This window comes from Meles meles, chromosome 4, assembly GCF_922984935.1.
Source record: "Meles meles chromosome 4, mMelMel3.1 paternal haplotype, whole genome shotgun sequence".
Lineage (NCBI taxonomy): Eukaryota > Metazoa > Chordata > Mammalia > Carnivora > Mustelidae > Meles > Meles meles.
Window position 1 is genome coordinate 28,504,027 of NC_060069.1, and position 14,138 is coordinate 28,518,164.

The 14,138-nt window shown below is 39.8% G+C and overlaps 1 protein-coding gene across 2 annotated transcripts in view; it reads left to right on the forward strand.

Annotated features, from left to right (window-relative positions):
* The window catches only part of ULK4 (unc-51 like kinase 4), a 684,359-nt gene that overhangs the window by 295,088 nt on the left and 375,133 nt on the right, over window positions 1–14,138 (forward strand). For both annotated transcript variants that reach the window (XM_046001316.1, XM_046001317.1), the window contains exon 31: window positions 5,368–5,416. In XM_046001316.1, the coding sequence (XP_045857272.1) occupies window positions 5,368–5,416 (49 nt within the window). The remainder of the gene's footprint in view (window positions 1–5,367; window positions 5,417–14,138) is intronic.

Genomic DNA, 14,138 nt, shown 5'->3' on the forward strand with positions numbered 1-14,138 from the left:
AAAGAAAAGAAAAGAAAAAATATCCATGATGGGCACAATGCCAGGGTTGTAAATAAAAACTAGATCGGACTCTCCACCCAAAAAAAAAAAAAAAAAAAGAATTGCATTGGGAAGTTACTTTGTAAGATGCCACTCAGTTTGAGTAGCATATTTTTCATGATTAGATCGAGGTTTGTAGTTTTGGCAAAAGTACCTCAGAAGCAATGGTGTGTCCTCCGCAGTGCGCGGTATCAGGGCGTATATTTGATGTCATCTTATTTCTGGTGATGTGGAATGTGCTCTGTTGGTTAAGGTGGTGTCTGCCACATTTCTCCCCTGTAGGTTTCTTTGTGGGGAACTATTTTGAAGCTGTGCAAATATCCCGTTTTTTCATCATAGTTCAGTGGGGTCATGTTTTAAACTGCTGCAAAGTTCAGATTTCTTATTGTTAGACCCAACAGACAGAAACTTAGTTTTTCAGATTTGCATAGTTGTCTTGTCGCAGACCTGTAACAGTTTGCAGGCTGGCTCTGGTCTGCAGTCCATTCTTTGAGTAAGAATGTTCTCGACTATACTCCTTCCCCAGGTCATTGCTCATATTGCTGTCAGATTAGAGTTTGAACAGCAAATCCTATACGTCATTCTTCTGTTTAAAATCCTTCATCATCTCCCTGTCACCTGTAGGTAAAACCCAGACTTGGCACGGAGTTCAAGGTTGCATCATTCTGCTCCATCTTTCACATTGTCCTTTTACTACTCCGGCTGCACCGTTCCTCCTGCTCACCCTTTCCATGTAGGCACGCTTCACTTTAAATGGCCAATTTCTTCAGTACTCATGAAACACCTCTTCTCCCCGGGAGCCCGGGCTCGCTGGCCTTTTTCCAGTTCGGTTCCCTTATCTGTGCTAGAATAAATTAACTCTGGATGCTGTTCAGCGTGTCTGTAAAGCCATTTGACTCCCAAGTTTGAACGCACAAATTTTGATCTCATAAGAGTAGCCCATGGCAAATGCTCAATAGGGTTAGTCATAATTTGAGTACTGAGATAGTTTTCAGGAAAAAAAATCTGCAGGGCTAAATAAGATCAGTATGACAACGTGAATTATTGACGTGCAGAGACAATGGATGGAAAAGCCCTTGTTGGGGACCTCTTGGCTTCTGGTGCTTGCTTCATGCATATTGTCCCTACCTATGGTGGACAGGTAAAAACTTCAAGCAAGCTAACAAGCAAACATGACAGTGCAGCTTTGTGCCTCCTTAGGAGCCTCCTGGTGCCTCCTTAGACCCATTTAATCATGGTTGGGGCTGCTTTCTTTGTCTTGCGAACCTGAGCCCAGAGTGGGCAGAGATCCTTTCCTTCCCCTCCATGGACCTCCTCCTCCTCCTGGCTCTTCTTTTCTCTGAATAAATAGCAGTATGGTAGGGTAGGTCAAGGGACTTTATTTAGTTCCTTTTTTTTTTTAAGTTCTTGTTCTTGGTTCATACCAAGATAGTCTTTATGTTTCAAAAGAAAGTTAAAAAAATGCCAACAATGGTTCGAAATTAATTTCTCCTCATTTCTGTAGCTCTCTGAACAGAAGCAGAGAAATCGCCCTCTTCTTACTTTTCCTACCTAAATTGCCTTTAGTCATTTATATCTGACTGCTGCTAGACTTTATATTTAGTCTGAATTGTCATGCTTCAGTAAATAAAACTTCTAAAAAGTTTCCCAAAACTGGGGCGCCTGGGTAGCTCAGTTGGTTAAGCGTCTGCCTTTGGCTCAGGTCATGATCCCAGGGTCCTGGGATCTAGCTCCTGCTCAGCGGGGAGTCTGCTTCTCCCCCTCCCTGTGCTTCCCCCAGCCCATCACTGGTGAGCATTCTCTCTCTCAAAAACAAAACTTTCCCCAAAAAACTTTCCCAACACTAAGAGTGACAATTACTTTAGGCACAGGAGGGAGTTAAAATGCCAAATAATGTATCCTAAAGGTGTTCCTAAGTTTATTCAAAATGTTCTAATTCAAACAACACCCTCTTTGTTAATATTATAGATCACAGATAAAGGAAATCCCAGAGAATCTTCTGAATCAAAATTTTGTAAGGAAAACTCTTGGAAGAAATGAAACAAAGAAGACCTCCCCATCCAAAAAAAAAAAAAAAAAAAAAAAAAAAGGAAAGAACCACTATATTATCAAGTAGTCCCATGAACTACATTTGGGATTCAGGGAGGGCAGTATATTTCAGTTTTCATCTGGAATTACTTAAAAACAGTGTGCTTGGATGGTTAACATAAAGAGAAGTATACTGTGATGTAGTTAATATCTTTCTCAGTCCTTTGAAGATTAGGGATAATTTCAGAAAGATCTTTTGTTTTTTTTTTTGTTTTTGTTTTTTTTTTTGGTTTAAAAAACCCAGATAAATCTTCTTACTTCCTTTCCTCAGGCTGTCTATAAACCATACAAATTTTATTATTTTAGAATGTAGGATATAACAGGCTCATGAAGTAAAATGATACTGGTGATTTAAAAAAACCACGGTGGCCAACCGCTGAATGGAGCCCAAAAATAAGATAGCCTTTTGCAAAAGTCTACTTTGAGATTTACTGCCTGAACAAGTCCCTGAGACTGCCACGTCAGCTTTATTTGGAGGTAAGCCTTGTCCTTCCTGCTCTACAGAGGCCTGAGCACCAGGGCTGCTCTCCAGAGTACAAATCAAAGGAAGAGAGCTCCAAGAAGATTGCTCCATTACTCAGAGCACATCAAGGGTTTGATCACTGGAGACCCAAGCCACTAATTGGACCTATAGTGGTATGAGAGGTGGTTAAAATAAGGAGACAGTTTTAAAAATCAAAGTTTAAGAGCATATGGGAGGCAAATATTGTCTCTAAAGCAATCTAAAATCTCTGGTTCAGATGTCTATGACCCACATAAAAAAAAATACTACCCAGTATGCATCTATAGGGCTAAAACTGAAACAAAAATGTTACAGAACATACTATGTGTGACAGATTTGGATATTCTCATTTTATTATTTTTAATTAAGAAAATGCTAGTCAGGGTGCCTAGGTGGTTCACTTGGTTGAGTGTCTGCCTTCAGCTCAGTTCACAGGATTAAGTCCCATGTAGTCTCTCCATTCAGTGGGGATCCTGCTTCTCCCTCTCCCACTGTCCCTCCCCACTGTCCATGTGCTCTCTCTCTCTCTCTCTCTCTGTCTCTGCTCTCTCACATGAATAAATAAAATATTAAAGGAAAAAAAAAGATGCTAGTCGGTGAACTCATGTCATTGCACACTTACTGGCCACTTCCCACTTCCCAGTCTGGAAAAACACTGCCTGAGATTGTTGTAAATATTTGCAGCCACCTTTGTTCTGTACTTGCTTTAGAGAGTTGTTGTTGTTGTTGTTGTTGTTTTGAATTTACATTTAGTGCATGAGTTGCAGAAAAGTTCATAGAAGTGTTGTGTCTGTGTGTGTTTGTGTGTGTTTAAACTTAAAGTGCTTTTATTTAGCTCAAGTTCCCTTTTTATTTACCAGACATGGTTCTGAATCATGTCCGTCCAATCAGGGAACAACAATTGTTTTCCTTGGTGGTATTCAGAAACATGTGAGGCCTGGCATGCTAGAACTGGGAGTTGAAGGGGCCTGAAGAGGTAGTCCAGGCCAACCTGCTCTTCATGCAAAAGCCTGGAGAAGGACTACTTGTAATTCATCAGAATGAATTATAGTAGTTTCTATAGTCATGTCCTAGTAGTAAAGAACTGTCACGAGGGCACCAGTATTGTGAGTGGATGCTTCTGGATCTGAATGTTGGGGGGAGAATATAGAAGAAGCAGGTCTCACCTCTGGGTACCATTGGAAAAGAAGTGGAGCCCATGCCCCCAGGACTTTATTGGCTTGGGCGCTTAGACAACTCTCAGATGTATGTGCTTGGCTATTTAAGCCCAGGCCTAATAAAAATATGTCATAAAAATTTAATAAGATAAATTCAGGGGAAGGGGTGGTCAACATCTTGGGAGCCAAGGAAGAAGCCTGGAAATGTGCTGGCCAGAGATTGTACTCAGTCTTGAGTCTGTGCATTTCCCATCCTGCCCAGACATGGTGTAAAGGAGATTCGGCCTCACATCCGAGGCCTCAGTTGCCCAAGAAAGTGAATAAATAAATTTAATATTTGTAAATAAACTTAATATTTATAGTCAAAACCTTATCCCCTAAAATATTAAACTACATAAATAATTACATTTATTTTTGCTAGATACTGAGGCGCTAAGTACTCACTCCAGTCTTTGGGACTTCTCCCTGTGCCTCACTTTCCCTTAACACACATTTATAAACACTGCGATCTCTTTTTGGCAAGTCTCATAGGCTTTTCTTTTATCAATATGTTATCATAGGCAGACAAGCTCTAGGGAGGCCAGATGATAAATTCCTTTCCTATGCTCCTGGCATCTTCTGTGAAATAGACAAACTGTAATACCCACAATGAAGGCAGCATGCTTATCTTAAGTGCTGTCATTTATCATATGAACTCAACACTAATAAAATGAAGGAATCTGATTTATTTTCAAAATAGAATCAGGAATCAGCAAATTATAGCTTATGGGCCAAATACGGCACATATCTGTTTTTGTAAATAAAATTTTATTGGAACATAGCCATGCCTATTCATTTATGTATAATTTATGCCTGCTTTTACAGTGACAGAGTTAAGTAGTTGCTGTAGAGAGCGCGTGGCCCACCAAAGCCTAAAATCTTTGCCATCTGACCCTTTACAGAAACAAGTTGACTGCCCTGGACTGAAGGAGTATTGTTTTTAGTAAAGATGGTTGAGGCCATTTTCTCTTCAATGGTGTGAAAAAAATCTTCGCACAAGAGATAATATAATAGATAATAATAACATAACTAGTTTCAATGAGAGAAAATTCCCAAAGTCTATTGGGTGATTGGGGCCTACTTTTTTTTTTAAGTAAAAGATTAAAAATTATTATACATTCATTCGTTAATGCTGAGAAGGTAGCTATTGAGGCATATATGAAAGATTATGTGTGGTAACTTATAATTTAACTGTGTGGTGAGCGTTGGTCACATGATTTCAGCTGTCATTGCCTATTCTCAAAGTCTTTATAATAATTGTGAATTTTAATTAATTTTTACATTTATTAATGTCAATCTACTTGAGATTATACTTGCTACAAATCAATAAGGCTAAGCTAATAGTCACTTGCCAAGAGCCCCATATTTTTTGTATTTAATGGATATAGTTAAATGTGTTAAAAATTAGTATTTAATCATTTGATTCTCGCTCACAAAATTTAAGCGGTAAAACATGGGGCTGCAGTACTCCTGATCAGGGCAGTTTAAATATGAGCCATCTAATGCGTGTTTATCTTTTTTTTTTTTTTTTTTTTTTTACAGACTTGTGGAAGAGAGCAAACTGATCCCACTCATTTTTGAAGTAATTCTGGTAAGAAGGGAAATGTGTCTCTGAAATTCAAGTGACGTTTAAAAAAATTTAAGGTTTTGACCATGTTGTGGGATTAGGTTCTAACCCTGACTCTGTCCAGAAGGATTCTGTGCCCTTCATCTTCTCACTTAACCTTATCAGGCCTCAGTTTCCCTATCTGAACTCTTGTCCAGCTCTGAAATTGTATAGGATACTGCTTACTGACCTGCCTTCTTTTTACAAATTCTTCATGAGATCGGTTTGTGGAGGAAGGGCAGAGGGATGAACACTAGGCTTCACTGTGAATTTTATGATGCTCGGTAAGCCCTCTGACTTGGTAATCATTGGGTCAGATCAGCAGTTTTGTGCCTATGGCCAGAAAGTCATGTTCTTCTGAATGTGGAATAGCTTAACTTCCATACATCATTTTTTCCCGTCATAGAATGCTACTCCATTGAAAAGCCATCTGTTAAAGGAAACCTTTCTTCTATGGTTCCTATGTGTAAAGAGTAAAAGAAGATTGCAGAGTTGACTTTTCTCACTTCTGATAAATCCCAGGTTTGAGAAATAGGCTGGAATTTGAGTTGGAACTTAGAACAACAGAGTGCCCTTACCTGAAGAAATGTTCTCTTATACCTGGATTGACTGTCCCCCTTCACTAAAAGCTTGCCTTACAGAGCTGACTGACAGCATAAGGGACAAAGGAGGGGACACCTCCCCAGCCAGCTCAGCCTAACCTACCTTGGTCTTCAGTGGAGCAATAACCCTAGTCTTATAACTGTACCCATGGAAAATTAGCTTTCTTTAATCATCCTGATATATTAATCTGTAAGTTGTTTGCATATTGATATGGCTAAATGGTAAAAACATTATTTTTACTAGTGGTAAGGTGAACCTTGTCCTTCTAGGAGAGTGGGTTGGGTTTGCTGAACTGTGTGGTTTGGATGGGGGACAAGAGGTGGCAGTGGATGGTATTCCCAAAGGATGCTCTGGTGACCAGATGACACAGAGCTGCCATGCTGGGGAATGTGCAGGGTTGGAGACTGGATTGAATTTCTTTGGATAATAAGGGGATTTTATAAGCAGTATTGAGAAAAGGAATAGAGAAAATGACAGGAAGATGCATGGAGATGGGGAGCTGTCTAATGGGATTTTAAGCTTTGCCAAGTGGCCTATGTGTCTCCACATCTTCAGTAAGGGTATATGTGACTTGCTAATTTGTTGCAGGATTGGATTTGTTTTGGCAGACAGTGGGGGCAATAAACTGCCTGCTGTGGGTTTGGTTGGGCGTGGGGCAAGAGCCAAAGCTGTCCAAACAGCCATATCAGGCTTGCATTTGAGGAGACCAGCGTTGAAGACAAGGAGAGTCCTCTAGAGCTAGAACAGGCCTTAGTTGGGATGGAGGGGGGATGTGACTCATTCCCTTGCGGTGGTAGGAACTCCTTTTGTGACTGATGAAAAGTTCTCATCCAATCCCTTGGCAATCACTTCAGGGTCTCAAATCTTGTACATAGGAAATTCCTTCTTGAAGGTCACCCAAATCCCTCTGTGCTTGATTAGTATTTGTGTAATGACCACCTAGAAAGGCTTTATATATATTCTTAAGATTTTATTTATTTATTTTCCGAGAGAGAGTGTGTGCACAGGAGTTGTGGTGGGGGGTAGGGGCAGAGGGAGAAGCAGACTTCCTGCTGAGCAGGGAGCTGATGCGGTTGCTGGGTCTCCATCCCAGGACTCTGGGATCATAACCTGAGCCAAAGGCAGATGCTTAACTGACTGAGCCACCCAGGTACCCAAAAGGCTTCATATCTTGCAAACCACAGTGAATACTTCATTGATTAATGCCATGATTTAGGCCTTTGTCATGTGTTGGAGCTGTCGTAGAGAGTGGGTAGAGGTGGTGTCTACTCTCCAGATGAAGATCTCAGCTCTCAGCTGGTCCTGAGCCCTGCAACCTCCCAGCCATTCTAGGATGATGCTTTTCTTCTAACCAGAACAGCTCCATACTCTGGTATTATTATCTTATAGGATAATATCTGGTAGGATAATATACCAGAGTAATACCATACTTTAGTGTATTATTTTGTAAGATAATATTTCAAAAAGAGGTCCTGCTGCTAAAAAATGGTAAAAAAAAAAAAAAAAAAACAGTTGGAAATCACTGCTTTTTGGGGACAGGACTCTGATGTCCTTAAAGAACATTATTAAATCCCTTTTCTACTTTTGTCTTTCTTGAGTTTAATAATCTCAACTTTTTCCCTCTGTATAAATGCATTTTTTAATCAGTGGAATGTCTTTGTAGCAGTTATCCTGTGAACAATTACCTTGTCCTTTCTCTATTTTTGTCACTGAGCAAGACATGATATAGCATTTTAGTGATTCTCTGGTGCACCTTTTTTTTCCCCCTTCAGATTTTAACATTTCTGAAACTGGGATGTACTTTCCAAATCAGTGGCATTTTACAATTACTTTCAGCCAGGTGACCTCGTTGTCATTGCCTTAACCAATTCATTTCACTTTTTTTTCCTTTTTTATAAGTGCCCAAGAGTGATGCATTATAAAAATATATGTCTGAATATGTCTAAAAGAGCTCTTTCAATAAAAATAAAATGAACTTTCTAAGTAATAAGAAATCATGTCATAGTTTAATTGGTAGCATTTTTCTTTCTTAGGGTTTAATAAAATAATGGTACATCTTAGAACTGAGGGATTCCTGGTTTCAGGGAAACACAGCATATACTGCAGTTAGGTTTGGTTTCTAAGCTCAAGGGCCTGTGTGGCATCTATATACATGTAGCAGCTTCTTGGCAACAGTTTGATCAGAAAAGACATAACAAAAAGATGGTGTGGGGTCCCGCATATTGGCTACTGCTTTTTAAAAAAGCAAAAGCTGGCAGTCCACTGTGGCCTCCTGATGACTTTGTTCTCCCTTCTTAGCCCATAACTGTTTTCCAGCTTCTCTTGATGTACTTAAAGCCTGATACAGGCTTTATACCTTCCTCCTTTTCTAGAGGTCCTCATACAATGTGCTCTTACCAGCAGTGCATCCTCTCCTGCATGTTTTTCGGTAAGAAAGCAAATGTCTCTCTTCTCATGGACAGGAGTTGCAGGCAGCTTCTGTGTCTTTTCTGTGTGCCTGGAAGGAAGTGAAGATGCAAGAAACAGAACTGTGAATTTGATGCCCTGTTTATATAAAATAGCCATTCACAAATCATAAGAAGAGTGGTGGAACAGAGAGCTTTAAGTGTGGATCAAACTAGTCAAGATATAGTACAAAGCTGTAGTAATCAGAACAGTCTGGTACTGTCATAAAAATAGACACATAGATCAATGGAACAGAATAGAAAGCCCAGAAATATATCCATGCTTTTATGGCCAATCTATGACAGAGAGGCTAGAGCATACAATGGGGAATAAACAGTCTCTTCAACAAATGATGTTGGGAAAACTGGACAGCTACCTGCAAAAGAAAGAAAAGAATGAAACACTTTCTTATACTCATACAAAAATAACTCAAAATGGATGAAAGACCTGTGAGACTTGAAACCATAAAACTCTTAGAAGAGAACACAGATAGTAATTTCTCTGACATCAGCCAGAGCAACATTTTTCTAGATATGTCTTCTCAGGCAAGTAAACCAAAAGAAAAACTACATGGACTACACCAAAATAAAAAGCTTCGCATATAGCAAAAGAAACCACCAACAAAACAGAAAGGCAACCTAGTGAAAGGGAGAAGATATTTGCAAATCATATATCTGATAAGGGGTTAATACTCCTAATATATAAAGAACTCATACAACTCAACATCAAAGAAAACAAAGAATCCATTAAAAAAATTGAGGAGAGGACCTGAACAGACATTTCCTCCAAGAAGAAATACAGATGGACAACAGACACATGAAAAGATGCTTGTTGTCAATAATCAGGGACATGCAAATCAGAATCACTCTGAGTTATCACCTCACACCTGTCAGAACAGCAAGAATGAAAAGAAATAGCAAGTGTTGGCGAGGATGTGGAGAAAAAGCAACCTTCATGCACCGTTGATAGAAATGTAAATGGGTGCAGTCATTGTGGAAAACCGTAGAGATTCCTCAAAAAAAAAAAAAAAATTAACCATAGAAATACCATATGATCCAGTAATTTCACTAATTGGTATTTACCCAAAGAAAAAGAAAACACTCTGAAAAGATACACGCACCCCTATGTTTATTGAAGCATGATTTACAGTAGCCAAGATACAGAAGTGTCAAGTGATAGATGAACGGATAATGAACATGCATGCAGATGCACGCGTGTGCGCACACACACACACACACACACACAGGAATATTACTCAGTCATGGAAAGGATGGAATCTTGACATTTGCAACAACATGGATGGAGCTGGGCGATATTATGCTAAGGAAATAAGTCAGAGAAAGACAAATACTGTATGATTTCACTTCTTTGTGGAGTCTAAAAACAAAACAAATGAATAAACAAAAAGCAGAATCAGATTCATGAATATAGGAGACAAACTGATGGTTGCCAGGGGTGAGGGGGTTGGGTAAAATGAATTAAGAGGAGTGGTTGGTACAGGCTTCCACTTATGAAATGAATAAGTCATGGGAAAAAAGGGCACAGACAGCATAAGGAGTCTAGTCAATGGTATTGCAATAGCGTTGTATGGTGGAGATCAGAGGATAATGTATAGACTAGTCAAATCCCTGTGTTGTACACCTGAAACTAATGTAACATTGTGTGTCAACTATACTAAAGAAAAAAAAACCAACAACCTAACAACAACAACAAAAACAAACCACAACTGGTTAAAGAAAGTAGTTTTTATGATTGAAAAACCAATTGAAAGTAGTTTTTATGATTTTGAAAAAAAAGTAGTTTTAGAGTTTAGAGACTCTTCTAAAGATACCAGTTGAAAACAGTTTTTATGATTTTGAAAAAAAGCCCATTCTCCAGTTGTAACTGCCTACTCAGGAGCACAGTGCTCCCTCCTGTCTGGATGGCTAACTGTCTGGGCCCTCTGGATTCATAATACAGAACGATGTGCAAGCACATAACTGGACAGTAGTGTAGTAGCTTTATGGAGGGAGGGAGACAATACTGTGGATCCCAGGGGTGAGAGGGCCCCACCACTCGTTCCAAGGAGAGGAGTCTCTCAGAAGTAACCTTTGAACATGGCCTTGAGGGAGTTGCCATGAGGAGAGGGGACATTCCAGCATGGGGGGTGGTGAGTACTTAGCTGTGCCTGGACCAGAGACCGTGGAGAAATGCAGGGAGTGAGGCTGGAAGGTAGTTTGGGCACAGATCCCGCAGGCTTTATCCTGTGGAGGTTTCACATTTGTTTGGCTTTGCACATAGTTGATGCTTTTCAAAATCAGATCATATCCTCTACTTTGAAAAAAGAAAGTTTTTTGGAGCTTCTAGCTGCAGGGGCTGTGTGCAGTGAGGAGGTAGGCTGCTCAGCCAGAGGTTGGGACTTGGAGGGAATCAGGCTTAGGGTCAGGGGATTATATGGAAAACTTGGGACTGGTTGAGGGCTGGATTCAGTGAGTTCTCTGCAAATCTCCACCAGTGAGGCTTTTGAAATCATCCACAGGGAGAGTGGGGAAGGAGACATAAAACACAGGGTTGGTCTCAGAGGTTTGATCTAAGGGTCCAGGAGTTCTAAAACCACATTCAGGCCAGAGAGCAGGCAGAATGTTTTTAATCTTCAGATCCAGCTGCAAGTGTCCCAGCTCTTGGCTGGCCAAGTGGGTAGGGAAAGCCAGGTAGCTGATTGCTTATAAAAAAGGAGCTGTCACAGCAGCTGGGGGCTGCTTCCCTGGCAGGGCCCACTTGGGTGAGGGCACTGCCTTTTCCTGGGCCTTCCAAGGCAGCTGGGTTGAGGGGGAATGGAGGCTCAGGCAGTGTGTGTTGGATTAAGCTAAATGGATTTCTCTGCACAGTCTTCAGGGTCTAGCATGCTAAGGCAGTCTGGATCTGTGTAACAAATGTAAAAAAAAAAACAACAAAAAGCCATCAGAAGGACCCTGTGGTTTGGTTTAAAGTGCAGAGTTGCCAGCGGAGCAGGATGGAAGACATCTTCTTTCCCTTTTGCCACTTTTCCAAGAGTAGAAGTTGCTTTTAAATGTGTCTTAAGTATGAATTTGGATGAATTAGCCTTTAGATTTTGCTCTAACTCTAATCTCTCTTCATTTTATTTTAGTGGTTTGTGCTTTGGCTGACTTCAGTAAATCATTTTGATACCAAGTAATATAGGCAAACTATATTTTATTGGAAAAAAATCTTTATTCATGGCAGATTTTCCAATATGTGCCAAAATATCACTGTCATGATATTTTATGTGTCTGTTCCAAAACAAACAATTAAAGAGCAATTTCAGTGGCAAATGTTAACAATAAAAATGGGATTAGCAATACACTAGTTTGACAATTATATTGTTTTAACAATCTCAAGGATAGCAGCTGAAGCAAGCTTGAGTAAATCTTTCAAGTCAATGGTATCTTTAGAAAAGAGTCTCTTTATGGATCCTTGGAGCCTGAAGGATTGAATCATGGAGACACCAACACAGTACAGAGTGGCAGCCACTTTACATGTAAGAAATGTTTTCAGTCCTATGCATTCATCAAGCTTTTAAACTTATTTTGCTCTTTTCTTGTTGCTGCACATCTGGTATGAATGGGTTCTTTTAGGGTATGTTAAAATGACAATTTCCTTGTAAGATCAAGAATCTGCACATTTGTGTCCAATATGCCATTAATATGATTCTCCTGTGCACATGGGCATGAATTTCTAAAGTCGCAAACAAGATTTGATTACAATTTCAAAACGCTTGACTTAAGAAGATCCTTTCAAAGTTATACAAAGAGCACTTACTGGATATAAGAGAAATCTGTTTCTTCGACCTACAAGAATACCTATTCAGAATTCCTATAGATTGCAGAAGGGAGCTGTATAACCCAACTGCTATTGTGTACAAGCTTATTTTATATACACTACTCACACACTGTTGTTAAGGTATATACTTTGAGTTGGTTTTTATTGTGAGGGGGAGGAAATGCATACACATGCATCTGCCCTTGGTAGCTTATGTCCTCAATTTGTATTTGCAAATTAGCTCTCTAGGGGTAGGGTGTAAACTATTGATGAGGGATTAAATGTAGTGAAGTTGCCCACATCGCGGCTGAACAGATGACTAATCTTATCAGTATGCTGTTATCTGGTTGGCCAAATAAATGGGTTGTCAGCAAACTGGCGTAAAGCCTAACTAGTTTCTGCGTAATTAGCCCTACTGATTTGAAAGAAGATGGACTCTGTTAAGATAAAAACCACATATTGTGTCCACTGAAAAAAATGCTAAAGTAGAGCTGAGGATATCTTTGGCCAATCACAGGGCACACACTGGGAATGTGTTACGTATGGCCTCTTCTGAGCCAGTGGAATCCTGACTTTTATTCTCATCATTCTTGTTTCTCGTTAGTTCTGCTCTAGGTCCTGGGCTTCACTTTGAGGAAGCAGTATTCCTTCTTCCTTCTCTCTAAGATGACAGTCTAGTTAAAAAGTGTGGTAGCCAGTAGCCACGCAGAGCATTGAACAGGGATGTGCTCTAATGTCAAATACTGGATTTCAAAAACAAAAAATAAAAAACAGAAGTTAAGTTGCTAATTTTCTTATACTGACTGTATGTTAAAATAGTATTTTGGATATATTAGGCTAAGTGAAGTATCATTAAATTATTTTCGTCTGTTTCTTTTTGCTTATTGCAGCTTCTAGAACATTTAAAACGTGGTTTGCATCCTATTTCTGTTGGATAGTGCTGTAGTAGGTGATTTCCTATGTTCCTCAGTTAGATTCTGGTTGAGTTTCACTTAGGGAAGAACCCCTGCTGTGTACAATTTCATTTTTCCCCTCACATTGCCCTCCTGCCTTTTGCCTTTCAGCATGTATTGATTCATTCCTGAACAAGTGAGGGACGTAAGGCATGGCTGTTATATGCGGATCCTTCTTTCTTAGACTGGGGTCACCAGCTGGTTTTCTCCTGTGGATGGTGGTGGGAAGATGAAATCCTAAGACAGGCCAGTGTTCTACAAGTGACATTCTCACAAAAGGCAGTTTGGTCGTAGCTCCCCTGACTTTTGTCCTTGGCTGGTGACACCACTTGATTTTACTTGTTTCCTGATTCTGAACTATCTGGGGATGCCCATTCAATGGCCATTGGTGACCTTTTGGTTCAGGCCTGTGTTAAAAAATAAAATGCCTGCAGTGGTCATCAGGCATTGCCCTGTCTCATGACTCCAAAATGTCTGTATTTAGGCCACTTATAGATGGGAACAGAGTAGAGTGACTCATGGTAAATACAAAGACTTATTGGAAGGGCCTAGTGTAAAATCAGTGATTACTCATTCTCCATATGTAACCACTGAATGTTACTTTTTCTTAAACTTCTTCAGTAGTGTAGGATTCGATAAAGTTTATTCATGAACAAAGTGACTGAGAATACCCACTTTTTAAGAAAGTGGAAATGTCAGCAAAAAGTTACTAGTTTCGATTAAAGCCACAAACATCTATTAGCATTTGCTTTTGATGCTTTTGTGTTTGTTTTCTTGGATGACCAAGAAAGAGCAACCTGGAGCTGCAAAGGATTTTCAGACTGAGCCAGGAAATCTGATGGACTGAAGCAGTTTACAGATTTATGGGGAAAGGAAAGCTTTTTAAATAGCACTAGCAAGTAGGATTG